The sequence below is a fragment of the Hibiscus syriacus genome, unplaced genomic scaffold (genome assembly GCF_006381635.1).
Source record: "Hibiscus syriacus cultivar Baekdansim isolate YM2019G1 unplaced genomic scaffold, ASM638163v2 tig00111199_pilon, whole genome shotgun sequence".
Taxonomy (NCBI): Eukaryota; Viridiplantae; Streptophyta; class Magnoliopsida; order Malvales; family Malvaceae; genus Hibiscus; species Hibiscus syriacus.
The window spans coordinates 39,047-56,558 of record NW_024063015.1 but is presented as its reverse complement, the minus strand read 5'-3'; the positions used below and the strand labels follow the sequence as shown (position 1 = coordinate 56,558).

Here is a 17,512-nt window from a genome sequence, read left to right as displayed (position 1 = left end):
GTCACCATAAGAAAGTTAAAAGATCTAATAATGTGGTTAAAATTGTGGAGAGTTCAAGAATAAGTGCATCAGTGACAAGCGTATAAGATATATATACAACCAGAGTTGATGAGTTTGAAATAAAGGAATAGTACCGTGTATAATCAAGAATGTGGATAGAATAAGGGTTTACATTTTAGATGGAAAGAGTTAGCGTTGGCTAACCAGATTATGTGATGGAAAAGGTATAGAAATTTAATATTTTGAGATGTTGTCAGGATAAGACAACCAAAGTGAGGTGGATCGGGATACAGTTGTATATTTTGATCATAATAATGTGACATAGTGAAGAAGGTGATGATTCGTATGTTTGAGTAACGCTAAGGATTGATAAGAAGAGTTTAAGAATATGTACATCAGTGATCAGTTTATAAGATAAAGGAAGTTAGAATGTTGAGTTGGAACAACGAAAATTACATGGTGTAGGAGAGTAAATGTGGATTTGATAAGTTAAGTAAACTATTGTTGAGATAATTCCGACTAAAAGGAATGTATATGAATGGTTCGATGAAGGTTTATGTTTTAGATTGGAATAATTGGTGCTGACTAACATAATTATGTGATGATAAGTGTATTAAAGTTAAATGATCAAAAGATGACGTCAGGGTAAATTAACTAAGTATGGTGTGAATTGAGACATGATTATGTATTTTGATCACAGAAATGTAAGGTAATGGAAGAGACAAGAGAATAGTAATGTATATGAATAAGAGTGTGGGTTGAATAAGTGAATAAATTACACTGGTTGGATTTCAACTGAGAATATGAATATGAGTAGTCTGATTAGGGCTTATGCCCTAAATTGGAAAATTTTTACTGATTAATTGTAATAGTATAGATAATAAAGTTATAAGATTTGAAGGAAAGATAAAGTTAAGTTAATCAAGTATGATGTGGATTTGGATATGGTTGTGATCATATAGATATGATGTAGGCAAGGAAATAAGTATTTGTATGTTTAAAAAAGGAGCATTGAGGAATGAAATACAAGTACAAGAGATGGTAAAGAATGAGGTTATGTATAAGTAAAGCGGATTATCAAAGTTATGAAGATGTGATGAAGATTGGTAATCAGGGATAAGTCTAAGTGATACGAAAAACGTAGGAAAGACTGAATAAAAGATATGATCTATGTTACAAGGATATTTTGAATTGTGAAGGAGTAAAAGGATAAAGAAATTAAAGGGTTATCAACATCAACATTTCAACTCTAACAATCATCTCACCTACTATACATGAGTATCGATACGATTAGTGTAAACTCATTCTTAGCCGAAGCATCGATCAAAATCCAATCACCATTACCCATTATTGGATCCAATCACCAACCCCATATCCCCTAAACTCAATCCAAATTGTTTAGTTTAACCCACTGTGAGATTTAAGCCTTAATTACAACTTGCATCCCCCCACAAAGTTTTATGTTTCACCAACTCCCTTTAAGCCAATAGTTGTTCATTTCCACACTTTTATAATGAAAAGTGGAACATTCATTCCATTTGTTATCCTCAGATTAAAAAAGTAGGGTACAGAAAAACTGTAGTAATTATTAAATAGTTGAGTGTCTCCACCACCCAGTAATTCAGTCTAATCTAAAAAACAATGACAATTAAAGCCTGCATGACTTCAATTATTGCTATGATCCCTAAACCATCACCTCCTCTCATCCTCTACTCGTGTTCCCTTTTATTACCCCCTCCCTTCATCACCTAGCTCACGCGCGTGGGACCACTCCCACCTCTCTTCTCCTTTTAAGATTTTTTTTCTTAAAAAAAACATGAATTCTTATTGTTACACAAATATTATATGTGGAATAGTGAAAGACGGTCTCCTTGTCTGCTTGGATTGAGCATAATATAAATTTGTTCTTTTGGGGTCAAAACCTCATGTCTAACGTGTCTAAAATTTAATGTTTATCTTCTTATCCCATGTGTCAACAACATTTTTATATCATTGTATTATAAAAAGTATTTATTTAATTTTAAGCTATTTATAATATATATCCTATAAATAAAAATAATTGAATCTATTCAAATCTTTTAAATAAAACATCATTGTTTTATCATTGAAATTAATTAATAAATTCAGACGATAAGAAAATTAGAGTAGTATATATATAATTTATGTGATAAAATATATATTTGAGCTTAGCTGAAAAGCAAGGGTTTTGTGATAACTGTATTAAACTCAAGTGGTCAATGCCACCTTGGATTCGAAGAAACCTGTAAAAAATGATTATGGTTGGTGAGTCAGCGGTTCAAAGCTTCACGTTCATGGGCGTGACCCACCCACTTTCAGTTTCAGTTACGTCATTGGAAGAAATGCTAATTGACTACTCGGAAACTACAAATCTGGGATTAAATTAATCGGCTATCATTTGGAAACAAACAAACACTGTCATCCCCATGAACCGAGTTAGAGTTGTTGGAATTCAACTTTGTCAAAATTTGATAAATGTTCGACTCGAGTTTACTCTACTCGAGATCTTAACGAACTGAATCGAACAAAGTCTAACTTGACTCGATGAGTTCGCAAATAACTATTAATTTTTTAAAATATATTTTTAGTAATTACTTCAAAATTATTTTATTCAAAAAATAAATCTAAATAATAATTATTAATTTATTAATTTATTAATAAATAATAAAAATAATAAGTTAACTAATCTATTATTTTTTTAATAAATAATAAAATATTATTATTAATACAAAAAAGAATCAATCCTAATATCCTCTATAGTATTAGTAAATTTTATTTTTAGTTAAAAAATAAGATAATTTTTTTAGTGAGCTTAACGAGCAACGAATTAAGTTGAGCAACAAATTTTTTTAACGAGCATGAGTCGAGCACAATTTTAACGAGCTTAACGAGCAATGAATCGAGTCGAGCATCAAATTTTTTTAACGAATCCGAGTCAAACACTGCCCAACTCACAATCAACTCGCTCGATAACATCTCTATCCATCCCCATATAATTGTAATCAGAGAAACACATTTTAGACGATTTGACCAAACTGACACTGTTTAACCGAATATTTACCTTTTTATCACCGTTTGATATATATTTCCCGAAGTGGCACCCTTTCGGCTGAGCTGGCGAAAGGCGTATCCCCGGGGACGCGCTTTACCCGGGTTTTCGCTGAGTTGGATGCCACGTGTGGAAGGCGCATCCCCGAGGACGCGCCTTCACGGGATTCTGATGACTCGGCTGCCACGCTGGTATTTTGTTTAATAATAAATATTTTATTTTTATTATTATTATAAATTAGTAATATATTATGTAAAGTGTTTCGATTATAATGTAAGAATTATCAAATGTATTTTGTTAATGTGTGTTAAAGGTAGAGTGAATTATCTACATTAATATGATAGAACAATATATGAAAACCAGTTTTGATTTTATTATAGTTATAGAAAAAATGTATGAAATTATAATATTACACATATGGTTATATTATTATTTTTTATTTTGATTATCGATCTATTAATTTTATCAGTTAATTATTTAAATGTTATCAATCTAGTCATCTCTTATCAATATTTAACGAAAATATTGATGCATAAGTTAATAAATTAGTATAATTACACATTTAATCTTCAAGACTTACATATTTTATGAATTTAGTCTTATTGAAAATTTAATTTAATAAATTTAATCCTCCAATCAGAACATGAAATGTGTCATCGTATACATAAATTTTTTAATAACTTTTAATTTGTTTAATTTAATATTTTTCTCTACTTAGAAGGTGGAATTATTATTATATTTTAAAAATTATAACTAATAATATTAATTATTATATTAAATAAATATATTGAAAATATTTATGTATTTAAAAGTTAAAAAAAATTATTTAGGTGTACATACATTGACAAATTATATAAAATGCAATAACATTAAATTATTATAAACAAAAACATTCATTTAAATACAATATTAATTACATAAGAGTTAACGGTTATATGATGATAACAGAGCTGTACATTTTTTTCTATTGTGCCCGATGTTTCTACAATGCCCACATCGTTTTTGTTCTGTTGACTTCTCCCGAATATCCATATCACAATGTATTCTAGTAGATTTTGGACGACCTGAGTCCCTCAATAGCAATGGATCTGGTACAATTGTAAGCCAAGTTTGAATCTCATTTGGGTCTCTTTCGTTTCCTATGGGCGGAAACTCAAATTCATATACCTTGAATACTTGTGAAAGTTGGTATACGGGATCAACATAATTTTTGTAGTCCAAATGCAAATGTGAGCAAGCTGCAATGACATGAGAGCATGGATATTTGAGTGCTTAAAAGAAACCATGATCGCACCACATCTCTTGCAGATTAACTCTGAAAGAGTTAGCTTCAATCCCTTGCAGCGGACGTGGCATTTCGGTTACACGAAACAATTCACGGGTGCGAGAAAAATTTGTAACTAACATCCCATTTGATGCAGCCACTTTTTTCTGTAAATCAACTACTAGTCTTGGGTGGTAAATATGGCCGTTTTGCATCCAAGTAAGAGCTTGTCCACCGAGCTTTGCAAAGAGTTGACCCAAACAAAAATAAGCCGTTTTAACCAACGCCGTGACTGGTAAATGACGCGCCCCCTTTAAGGTTGAATTTATTGCTTCAGCCAAGTTTGTTGTCATATGACCATAGCGATACCCCCCCGTCATACGCATTTGTCCACATTTCTTTGCTGATGTCCATAATGTACTCGCACCCCTTCTTATTTTTGCCAAACAGCTCTTGTAGCATCGACTCAAACCTTTGAGGTAAGAGTTCGTAACCTAAGCCATTAGGAATATGTAATAGTTAATATGAAGTATAACTAAGTAATAAGAAATTGATAGAAAAATTGAGAAAAAGTAACATACCCATCCGCACGACTAACTGACGTTTATCGTTCTTCTTGTATTTTCCGTAATAGTTTGCAGCAATATGACGGACACAATAATGATATTGAACATGTGGAGGTCTATATAGTGTACCCAAAGAGTCCATTGTTGCTTTTATCCCGACTCTTCAGTCTGAAATAATGCATACTCATTCCCCGGTGACAACATGTAAACGTAAATTTTTAAGTAAAAAAGCCCAAGACTCAGTGTCTTCTCCTTGAACGAGAGCAAACGCAACAGGAAGAATATTGCGGTTTCCATCTTGGACTACAGCCAATAATAAAACTTGCTTGTATTTCCCATACAAGAAAGTACTATCAATTTAGACAACTGGTTTACAGTACTTGACTGCATTAATACACTGAGGGTAAGTCCAAAAGACACGATAAAATTGGCAGCGATCGTGAACCATTCGATCATTCACGTAATGATGTTGAGTTTCGAACTCAAAAATTGTCCCGGGATTGAGTCTTTGCACAACATGAAACCAACTGGGCAGCTCGTTGTAAAAGGAATCCTATTCGCCATGAAGTTTACAAATGGCATTCTGTTTTGCCAACCACGCTTTTTTATATGAGACAATGTACCCATATTGTGACTGTATAGCAGAAATCAACACTGCAACAGCTATATGAGAGCTTTTCTTCACAATGGGCATGATTGCTTGGCAAATAATGTTGGAGTCCAAGTTGGGATGATCCTGGTTTATACCTCTTGCACAATATGTATGAGGACCGTTGTATCTGGTTAGTTCCCATAAGTTGTTCTTCCTCTTCCTCTTTGATACACGGACCATCCATTGACATCCGTTGTCACGTTGGACGCAGTAGCAGACATATTTCTCCGTGTTAAATCGATCAACTCGGGACTGAACTGAGTTACGAATATTGTAACTCTTTATTGCCATCATTGATTCCTCCTTCGATGCAAACTCTATTCCAATATGTAAATTACCGTCATTGACTGATGATTGAAGTCCATAGTTGCCAACATCAGGAAGATCTGGAAATTCAGGCTCATACATTGCATCATAATCAGCCTCATACATATGTGCAGGAAGTTCGGCTAGTGTTGTATTTATCGGAATGTCATCCTCATCATCATCAGAATGTACGTTAAACTGTGGTGAGCCAGGTTCAACGAATAATCCTGTTTCAGCACCTGGCTCCCGAAGAGGTTCTTCTGGTGGAGATGAGGGTCCCTCCGATAATCTAATATTTAGGTCAAATAAGTTCCCGCTTGCATGTCCTCCCCTTGAACTTGAGGCCATTGTATCATGTGGGATGTGAATAGACTGTCGTCTCGTTGGCATTTCCATATGTAAGTCGAAAACATTGGCAGATGAATGTTTTCCCCTTGAAGTATAAGAGATGTTGCCATATGGATTATTGGTGAAGCCACGTGGGTTGAGATCATAAGCAGTTGCAGATGAATATCTTCCTATTGAACTTGATGGTATGGCATCTGGCGTTGGATCCGCCATTAATGATGTGAAATCATTACAGATCAGTTGTGTCGGGCTATCAACTTGATCAGCTTGATATGCAATGCCAAAGTGAGAGGAATATGAGAGACCACGAGAAGCACGGACCTCAATAAAAGTGGTATACATTTCAATAAGAGATTGTGAACTCCCCCATATGAGTATCAACCATCATAGAAACATCATCATCGTTTGAAAGCTGAAATGATGTATACGTGAGCGGAAAAAGTTCAGTAGGAAATCTGTATTGAAGTGAAGATAGTCTTCTCCAGCCTGCTACACGAATCTTTAACGAAATTTTTCTGATTAACTCTTCAATTGTGATGTTTCTCTTCAAGGTTAAGGGGATATAATGATCTGACTCAAAAACAACCCCCTCTTCAGCTTCCTTAATTTCTCCATCATACAAAACAACAGCAGAAAGATGACTCATTTTTAGAGAATTTGAGAATTTAGAGTTTGGGAATTTGAGAATTTGAAAGCTTGTGAACTGAAGTTTGTTTTGAAAGTTTATAATACGTTGCATATAATAGTGTCTATAATCGGGGTACTATTCACATGAAGGCGCGTTCCCGAGGGCGCGCCTTCCATTATTTTGTCAGAGAATATGTTATCATTGCCCTATTCTGTCACTCGTGTCCCTCGGGGACACTATTCATATCAGTACCTATTATTTCTCAAGGAACTTGAAGGCGCGTTCCCGGGGGGCGCCTTTCATTATTTTGTCAGAGAATATGTTATCATTGCCCTATTATGTCACTCATGTCCCTCGGGGACACTATTCATATCAGTACCTATTATTTCTCAGGGGACTTAAAGGCGCGTTCCCGGGGGCGCGCCTTCCATTATTTTGTCAGAGAATATGTTATCATTGCCTTATTATGTCACTCATGTCCCTCGGGAACACTATTCATATCAGTACCTATTATTTCTCAAGGGACTTGAAGGCGTGTTCTCGGGGGGCGCCTTCCATTATTTTGTTAGAGAATATGTTATCATTGTCCTATTATGTCACTCATGTCCCTCGGGGACACTATTTATATCAGTACCTATTATTTCTCAGGGGACTTGAAGGCGCGTTCCCGGGGGCGCGCCTTCCATTATTTTGTCAGAGAATATATTATCATTGCCCTATTATGTCACTCATGTCCCTCGGGGACACTATTCATATCAGTACCTATTATTTCTCAGGGGACTTGAAGGCGCGTTCCCAGAGGCGCGCCTTCCATTATTTTGTCAGAGAATATGTTATCATTGCCCTATTATGTCACTCATGTCCCTCGGGGACACTAGATGGATTGTGAAATCAGGTAAATTATAACCAAAATTTAACTTCTTTTGAAAGTTCAGCAAGTTAAGAATAAATTATACATATAGATTAATTTAAGTTCATAACTTAAATTAAAACGTTATGTGAAGTTTGAATAAATTAGATAAAATGTTATGGATAAATTGAATAAATGTGAAGTGATAAGTTGATTGTGACATTGAAATTGAATGGAATGAGCATCGAGATGTTTTTACGAATAAATGTGAAGTGATAAGTTGATTTTAATGTATACGTTTTAATATATATGTTAATGATAAAATCATATGTATGGATAAATTTAATTTCAATTTAAGTATTGTGAACTATAATTGGAATACAACTTTTAATTTCGAATACAATTGGAATATTAAGTTGAAATTTAATGTTAAATTTCGAATACTATAATTTATATTTTAATTTTAAATTTTGAATAATATTATTTTTATTTTTATTTTAAAATTTGAATAATATAATTTGTATTTTAAAAACATTTATCAAACATTTAATGTTAAATGTGAATAAAAATAGCATTAAAAATATGTATGTAACAACCATGAAACATTTAAATAACATAACCAAATTACATAAAATTCTGAAATATAACTATTTAAATAACATTAAAATACAACTGGATCACCGATGTCGTCTTCTCGAATGAGTTCCACATGGCGATGGTTGTCTATTTCGTGGAGGATTTCTTCGTGGAACTTGTTCTTCAGTCTCATCATCTTCACTATCATCATCATCAGCATTTTGTTCATTTGGTGTAGATGACGCTGAAGGGGCTGAAGGGCCTGTATAAAATAACGACCCTGGAGGAGTGCTAGTAACAATCCCACCGCTCCCCGGGAACTGTGAAAACTGTGGAAACATTGGCATCGATGTCTATGATCCAGATGGAGATTGAGGTGTCTGTGGAGAAGCACCACCAGCCAAATAAGATGCATATAAACCATATGTTGGATCATTAAACATAGTCGTATATGCACCTCCATATTATATAAAACCCTGCGGGCTAGGCATGTAACCTGGAGGGCTAGGAATGTAACCCTGCGAGCTCGGAATGTAACCTGGCGGGCTAGGAATGTAACCCTGCGGGCTCGGAATGTAACCCTGCGGATATGGCATATGAACTGGTGGGCTTGGCATATGAAGTGGAGGGCTGGGCATGTACCCCTGCGGCATCGGTGGATAAGGATGTTGTGGTGGGACTGATGCAGAACCGGTAGCGCCTTCTCTCCATCCACGCGTCGGGGGACGATGATATTGAGACGGTTGACGTCTTTCTCGATGCCTAGGAATGCTAACCCCTCGTGCTTCCGCCGAAAGTAGAAACGGCTTCCCATTTTCATTAAACCAATTCATATAGTTATCCGTAACCATATGACCAGTTTTAGCGTAATATTGTCGAGGGGCCAACAGTGCATATCGGTTCTCCCAAAGCGCAATCCAATCTCTGTGTCTCACCACCCAGTTAACCTCTTTCTTTCCTCGTCTATCTATGTTATGCACGTCGTCTAAATTCCTAGGTGTTCCAGGAATATATTACGTACAACCATACCGACGGAGCATGCGATCAACTGGATGCCACTCAATAATAGCATAACATATAAGAGGTATAACCAACATCCATACCTCTAATGACCCACTAAGGTGGGGTGGGATGCAAGCCTTCACTTCATCGCTCGCATAAGGTATCCACTGAAACTGAAATATAAATATACAATTCAAATAAATAAAAATTCTAATTATATCTAGCATTTTAAATTAAAATATTAATAAACGAATTTCCTCAGACCCAGTAGGTATACTTTTATGGTTCTTTCTTTTCATCAACCACCTATGAAATATAGTATAAACTAAATATCACCCTATTTAATTAAAAATATTTAAATCAAAATTTAGTTCAAAAATTACCTTAACAATAAGGGGAATACGTATGGTTCATTCACGATTGGGCATAAGAAAGGCATGCGGAACCACGCCCATGATTGTAGAAGCAGAAGACATCCACCGATAGCAGTTTTCTTATAATTCGTCGCCCGACACATTTCTCTAAAGAGAAATGCCAAAACTGCAGCGCCCTAACTATATCTTCCAGCTTCATCAAAATCGATCAGATGCCGCAACCACATACAATGCACCTGGTTGCGAGATTTGTCGGGCATCAATATTCCTCCAATTATTCATAGAATATATGCCCGAGCACATGCCTTTGCTTGATCCTCTGAAGCATTTTCATTTAAAACCTCAAAATTAGCTTTCAACCAAGATAAAGCTATTCTACCTCCATTAAACTCTGGCGGAGCAACTCCAAGATAATCACTGCACATTGACTGGCAATCACCATCCGCCATACCACACATCATATTTCCGTCGACGGGAAGCCCCAGATGCATAGAGACATCCTCTAATGTAATTGTAGCCTCTCCACATGGAAGGTGAAAAGTGTGTGTCTCGGGCCTCCACCTCTCAATCAGTGCAGAAATTAGGACAGGTTCGATTTTGCAACCGCCAAGCAGAAGCCAAATATGGCAAAATACGTTCCGGTGTCGGTATACGTGGATTTTTAATAAAAGTCTCTAAAATACGATCAGTATCCTAAATAATATACATTATAAAAAATTAAAATTAATATAAATTCATAATAACTTTAAATTAAAAATAAATTTAAATATTAACATTAATTATAAAAAATATTATCATATCGCTAAAATGTCTGGAGATATGATCAACATCCAATCGCAGCAGCATTTCATTTTCCATTATAACTGTAGACAAAACAATATAATTAGCATAAAAAAATAATTAATAATTCTAAATAAATAATAATTATATAAATATTATTTTAATAAAAAATAATATTTATATAATTATATTAATATAAATTATAATAACTATTTAAAAAAATACTAACATAAAAATAAATTTCTTACCACTAATAGAAAATTTAAAACTCAAATAGTTGGAGAATTTGAGTTATATAAGAGAGGAGAATATGATTTTGGTGTGAAGGATGAGGGAGGGTTGAGGGGGTTTATATAGGGGAGGAGGAGGGGTAGTTAGGGAAAACGGATAGGGGCATTTATGGCATTTAATAGAAGGCGCGTCCCCGGGAATGCGCCTTCCACACGTGGCATCCAACTCAGCGAAAACCCGAGTAAAGCGCGTCCCCGGGGATGCGCCTTTCGCCAGCTCAGCCGAAAGGGTGCCACTTCGGGAAATATATATCAAACGGTACTAAAAAGATAAATATTCGATTAAACAGTGTCAGTTTGATCAAATCGCCCACATTTTAATCATTATATTTCTCTCACATCATCATCACTATTATAATATTACTCTTCGCTCCTTAAATATAAACACATATATTTATTAAATAGTTTCAAATATAAAAAATATATTATTTTTAAAAATATTAAGTTTAAAATATATATACACGTCGATACTTAAATAAATTATGAATAAAATATTATCCCTATATTTATCTCGTATTATTAAAAAATTAATTGATAAATTCATAAAATTGTCATTTATTGATTACAAAAATCAATAAAAGACAACTTTTCTAGAGAAAGAATGTTAGCAAAGGGGGATAGAAACAAACAAATTGATCCAAAGGGTATAGATAAAGGAAGATCTGATGATCGGTTTCCCTGCCGTTGGATGAAAAATCATTTTCTCATGGTGGGATGATGATGAAGACGAGGCCCCCTTGTTTGGTGAGAAGACAATAATTCATTAACATGGTGAAGTTTAATTAACAAAATCTTCCCCAGCAAACATTTAATAATAGATTGGGCTATGCCAATGGGTTAGATTAGATGCATTCTTAATTGAAAACACAATAACGAAAGAAGCTTGTCGTTGTTTCCTTTGTATTGTATCCATAAAACCATGAGATTTGGGCGAAAAGCCGTGTGTTTTCTCATCACTCGTCCTCCTTTCACTTTCCCTTTTCATTTCCCTAAAAAGAAATCAAATTCCATTGTTTTTAATACAAAGATCTTTGCTTTATCGTTTACAAAAACAGGATCTCTCTTTCTATTTCTTGTGTATATATTTATACAGATTCACGTGCGTTTGTCGACCTGGATTTGTCGGTCAGTCTTTCCCACGAAGCCAAAAGCAAATAAAAAGGAGTGTTGTGGAGGAAGAAGAGGGTCGTGGATTGTGAGTTTACATTAAAACAAGAGCAAAAAAAGGTTGATGGAGTTAGCTCTGAGCTTGGGTGATCCATCAAAGCCATTCTTGTTTATAGAGAAAACCCCAAAGCTATCAAGCAATGATCTAGGGTTTTGCATAGAAGCTACTACTAGAGATGGAGACAACAAAAGGGTTTCTTCAGATCTTCATCTGCTTCCCTTCTCTCCTCTTCGTCGTACGCCACCTTCTTCCCAGCTTCGTCTTCCTTGGCTCACTGATAATCGTTAGGAATCTATATTTTATTCATATTCTCATTAGTATATTCCAAGCTTCATGTTTTCTTCCCTGTTCTTGATAAGGTGTAGGACAATTGAAGTCTGCTTTTCTTTTGCTTCTTTCTTCAACCTTTAATGCTACTTTCTGGGATATTAACCTTTTTGTATGTAACATTAGTGCACGAAACGGGTTCATCAGAAGGACCAGTAAGAGGGTTAGACGTGAACCGGCTACCGCTGGTGGCGTTGGGGGATGAAACGGAGGAAGGGGCGGCGCAGTCGTCTTCGAACAGCGCGGTGTTATCTTTTCAGATGGATTTTGGGATTACACACGGAGGCAGAAGAGGCAAGAGAGACAACATGGAAGGTGAAACCGAAAGGGGTAGCTCAAGAGCCAGTGACGATGACGACAACGGTTCAACCCGGAAGAAACTGCGGCTCTCTAAAGAACAGTCTGCTTTTCTGGAAGAAAGTTTCAAAGAACACAACAGCCTAAATCCCGTGAGTCAAAACAAAAAAGAAAAAACGAACCACTTGTTTTAATTCATTTCCCTAGTTTTAGGGCTCATGTCTTGTAAATATTCTGATTTCAGAAACAAAAGCTTGCTTTGGCGAAGCAGTTAAATCTCCGCCCTCGACAAGTGGAAGTCTGGTTTCAGAATAGAAGAGCAAGGTACAAGTATTAATTATTTTCATGGCTGTTGGGTTAAAGAAATGCCAAAATATGTGAATTTTTTTGTTGTTTATTGATTTCGAATAAAATGGTACGAAAACAGGACGAAATTGAAGCAGACGGAGGTAGATTGTGAGTATTTAAAGCGATGGTGCGAAAAACTGAGAGATGAAAATAGAAGGTTACAAAAAGAACTGCAGGAGTTGAGAGCTTTAAAGACTTCTGAACCGTTTTACATGCACTTACCTGCCACTACCCTAACTATGTGTCCTTCATGTGAGCGTGTTGCCACCGCCGACGGCGGTTCCAAAACTGGAGGGTACCCTTTTTCGCCACCGCAAACACTTGTGACCCACAGCCAGTCCCCAACCGACCAGGCTGCCTTGTAAAATCATTGGATGTGACCACTGACCAGTCAAAAAGATGCTATCACCTCTGGTCGATTTTTGTACATGTTTTTGGCTTCAAGGAATGTTTTTTTATTGATTTGTTGATTTTTAAAAAATTTCAATCTTGCAATTTTCTTAGTGATAGAAAGGGTTAAGGAAAACGATATTTGAGTTTTTCGATAGATTTGATTTTGTTTAGAGTGGAACTCTTGATATGCGAGATGTTGAAGAAATGTCGTTAGACAGGCTGCCTGTTGTGCTTGACAAGGAAAAAAAATTAATGGATCAACTACATGGATAGTCACTGAATTATAAGTGTGGTTCTAATTTAATCAATTTTTCCTCATGAAGATGGTGGATGGGCCTGCCATGGTATTCTAGGGTTGGAAATCAATTTCGAATTAAACTAAAATCCATCGCAAAATACCCTACCCAAATCTTCACATTTTATTACATGTCATAAACAAGAGCATCAACAACACCAGTCGCAGAGAAAAAAAAAAGCTGCAATTACCTCAACATCAACATCAACTCCATGCTTAACATGGTAGTTTGATGGAACACCAATGTATTTTCTCCTTTGCAACTCTTGTTGGAAATATATCTTGAATAATGGATTATGGAACTCACACCATATGACAGGTGTTATTAATCTTTTTCAAAGCTTCAATCCATTATCTAGTCATTCTTTTGTTAGCAGGAATAGTCGCAAAATTTTATGTATGGAGATGAATTTTAAAATTTTAAGAATTGATGAACTAATAAAATCTTGTAAGAGCAAAAAAAAAATTTAATAAAAGATATATAAAAAAAATCTAAAATATACTTTAACATTACAGTAAAAATTAGGTAAAAAAACATGTTCAAATTCTCAAAATTGATAATAGGAGTGAGTACTTTACAAAAATAGTAGCTTCTTATCTTCAAGAAAAGTGCATAATTCATGTAAGCTTATGTGATGATACACCACAACAAGATAAGACAGCTGAATGAAAAATAGACACATTCTAGAGATAACTGAATCCTTAATATTTTTCAATGAGTGTTCTTAAACAACTTTTGGGGAAGCCATTTTAACAGCCACATATCTTATAAATCAAATACCTAGCAGAGTGTTATACTTTAGAAAAAGTCCTGTGATGTTCTTCAATAATTTCTCTATTTTAAGATGGCTTTTTTCTGATCTTCCTTTAATAATATTTGGTTTTTCAATATTTCTTTATATTCACTAACAATTTAAAATCAAACTTGATCCTGAATCTATAAAATGTGTCTTTCTAGTTTTCTACTTTACTAAAATGAGCTACAAATGTTACTTTCTCATAACTCAAAAAATATATACTTTCACGGTTGTTACCTTCTTTGAAGATAAGTCTATATGTTTCTCCAAATATGAAATTCAGGACGAGAATTTAGATGAATTTCATCTTTGAGACAATCTTAAAACTTTTCAATCCACATACACATTTCTATCCAGAAGAACTCGAATTCACCGAAACAAATCCATATTCTTCACTCAAAAAAGCAGCAAACTCTCCACAAAAAGCAACAACTCATTTCGAAACTCCTCAACCACCGTTCCAAACTCAACTAGAAACAGAACAACTTTGTGGAAGGGGGTGACCTAATGAGAATCTAGATGATACTACACAACTCAAAGTATGTCAAGAACTGAAACTAGATCCTACTGCCTCATAAATCGACACAGGTATGAAGTCTTCGTCTAGTGACATTTATGTTTCATTTATTGATAATTATGATCTTCCTATTGCTGGAAGAAAGGATAGGTTAGAAAATGCACAATCTATCATATTTAGAGGTACATCACTTACGGGGAACTAATGTCATCCTTCAAAGCATTTATTATGTCACTTGATAAAATTTAGATCTCAATTACACCATACAAAATACAATGAAAAATTCAAAGTAGGAGAAGACATTGGAACAAGAAATTAATGCCTTAAAAAACAGGGTCATTACTGATCTATCTCTAAAAAAAAAAAGAAAATAGGTTGTAAATGGATGTTTACAGAAATATAATTTAGAGGAAAGTATGGAAAGATTCAAGACAATACTAGTGGTAAAAAGATTCACACAATCTTATAGAACTGACTATCAAGAAACATTTGCACCAATGATAAAATTAAATGTTGTTCAAGTATTGTTGTAAATGAAGATTACTTTTGAATTAAAATTCATAATTATGGGTACATGTTTATAATGTATATTGTTATCATAAAATATGACATAAATTAAGTGATCAATTATGTTACAAAGTTATAAGGTATTAGAATTGTCATGGAAATAAAAGTGTAGAGTTATAATTACAGACAATAATTGATTCTTAAATCAGCTATATAAAGGGTTATGGTCCCTAAGAAATAGATACTCTTGTATTTACTCTTATCCCGTAAGAGAGTTTATACTTAAGGGAGTTCTATGTTCTTGGAAGATCACAACCAAAGAAAGATTTAAGTATTTCAACATATCAATCAATTTAGGTACGATTGTGCATCTACTATTTTTATCCTTGATAATTTTCCATGATTAGATCCTATTTATTTTTCATATTTATTATGGTTTGGTTCTAACAAGTGGCATAATCATCAGATCATGTTGAATCAATGAGAGTTAATTGATAAATGTATTTATTTTTATCTGGATTGATTTGTTCTTACGATTTTATGGTTTTAAATATTTTTTATTGAATTAATTTGGAGATTGAAATTTTTAGGTTTTGATTTTTAATTATTTTTTTAGGGTTTTATGTCAATGCATGCATTATCATTGGATTACTTCAAATTAAATCAAGTTAATTCTTTTGGTTGCTTCGATATACATTGTAGGGATGACTTTGCTTTATAAAATTTACGCAATTTTAGACTCTACCTTCTATTAATAAATGGTTGTGTATTTGTGTTAATTAATTTCTCATAGATTATTGAAATCTTATAACCAGTTTTAGTTCTTTCAATTATTTATACGTGGAAAGTGGTTCATGCGAAATGAATCTATAATCTATTTATTTTGAATTATGACTTGATAATGGCTTATAAGGTGGATCTACAATAGTTTCCTCCGTATCGTTTCTTTATGACTTGACAATGGTTTATGAGGTTGGACCATAACTATTTCTTCCCTTTTTGGTTTGATTTTTGCAATTGTACAGTTTATATGTTTTTTTTTGTCTAGTCTCAATAAAGGGTAAGATCGTTACAATAAACCTTCATCTGTTACTAAGAATTAATATTTTGTTGATTATGATATTAGGTGGTATATGCAAATTTTCAAATTCTTTTATGTATTGTACATTAAAGTTTTACGTTAAGTGTTTTGGGTAAATATACGATTAACAAATTCTTGAGAAATAATCAAAGTTTGAGGTTTTTGTTTTAAAATAACGTCATTTAGACAACCTTATTATGATTTACATCGGAAATTATGAAATTAGAAAATTCAGTTTTGTTTTTTGACTTTTATAAATTATAGAATATATATTTAATATTGATATATTCGATTCAGTTTGATTAATGATTTAATTCACTAGTATGTACTTTGACCTAGACTTTTGATTCAATGTTGATTGTTTTGAATTCGGTTTGTCTTTGGTAATTTATGGAATTATAAATTAAATGCATGTTTAAGAATTCTTTAGAAACAATCAAAGGCTTGAGTTTCCAAGTTTTGATAGCACCGTTTATGTAACCTTATTTTGGGTTATTTAGGATATTGTAGTGCAATCATAAATTTCAGTTTTGACCTTTGATTATTGTAGAAATATTAAATTTAAATACTGATATTTATTTTGAGACGACTTAACTAAAGCAATAAGTCATTAAAGTGGCCTCAATTATGAAAAATATTTGATCTTTAAAATATTTTGTAAAGGTTATGTACATGTAACTTAGAATATGTTAGTATTGATCGGCCTAAAGGAAGATTAATAGTTGACATAATCGCATGTACAACTTTGATAATAAACATTGTGACAATTATTCGGTTTAATGTGTGAGTAATAAATTGACCTAAAGGAAGATTTTTTTTCTTGACATGTTCTTATTATCGATGTTTGATTACCGCACCAGATATTACTTAAAGTAAATATTTTATCTAAAGATGAAATATTAAAGAGCATCTAATATCTTGGGATAAGATTTAAGTAAGCAATTATTATTATTTTGGTTATCTTTTAATTTAATTAAAAGATAAATTTAAAATAAATTGATTGATTAACAATATTTATATGGTTTTATTTATATTGTTAATGCAATATATGTATAAATTCAATTCGGTTTTCTAGTTTT

General features: G+C 33.6%; 1 protein-coding gene across 1 annotated transcript; it reads left to right on the top strand.

The window, feature by feature from the left end:
- Nucleotides 1-11,804: 11,804 nt before the first annotated feature.
- LOC120155605 (homeobox-leucine zipper protein HOX11-like) lies at nt 11,805-13,241 on the top strand. Its single transcript, XM_039167123.1, has 4 exons — nt 11,805-12,154; nt 12,325-12,647; nt 12,740-12,819; nt 12,923-13,241. The coding sequence occupies exons 1-4, from the start codon at nt 11,935-11,937 to the stop codon at nt 13,206-13,208; spliced, it is 909 nt and encodes a 302-aa protein (XP_039023054.1). The 5' UTR covers nt 11,805-11,934; the 3' UTR covers nt 13,209-13,241.
- Nucleotides 13,242-17,512: the final 4,271 nt, after the last annotated feature.

Excerpts from the sequence above, each read along its gene's own strand:
- LOC120155605 (XM_039167123.1), top strand. The coding sequence starts at position 11,935 with ATGGAGTTAGCTCTGAGCTTGGGTGATCCATCAAAGCCATTCTTGTTT. Across the intron at positions 12,155-12,324 it reads TCCTTGGCTCACTGATAATC|TGCACGAAACGGGTTCATCA; the intron begins GTTAGGAATCTA and ends ATGTAACATTAG. Across the intron at positions 12,820-12,922 it reads TTTCAGAATAGAAGAGCAAG|GACGAAATTGAAGCAGACGG; the intron begins GTACAAGTATTA and ends GTACGAAAACAG.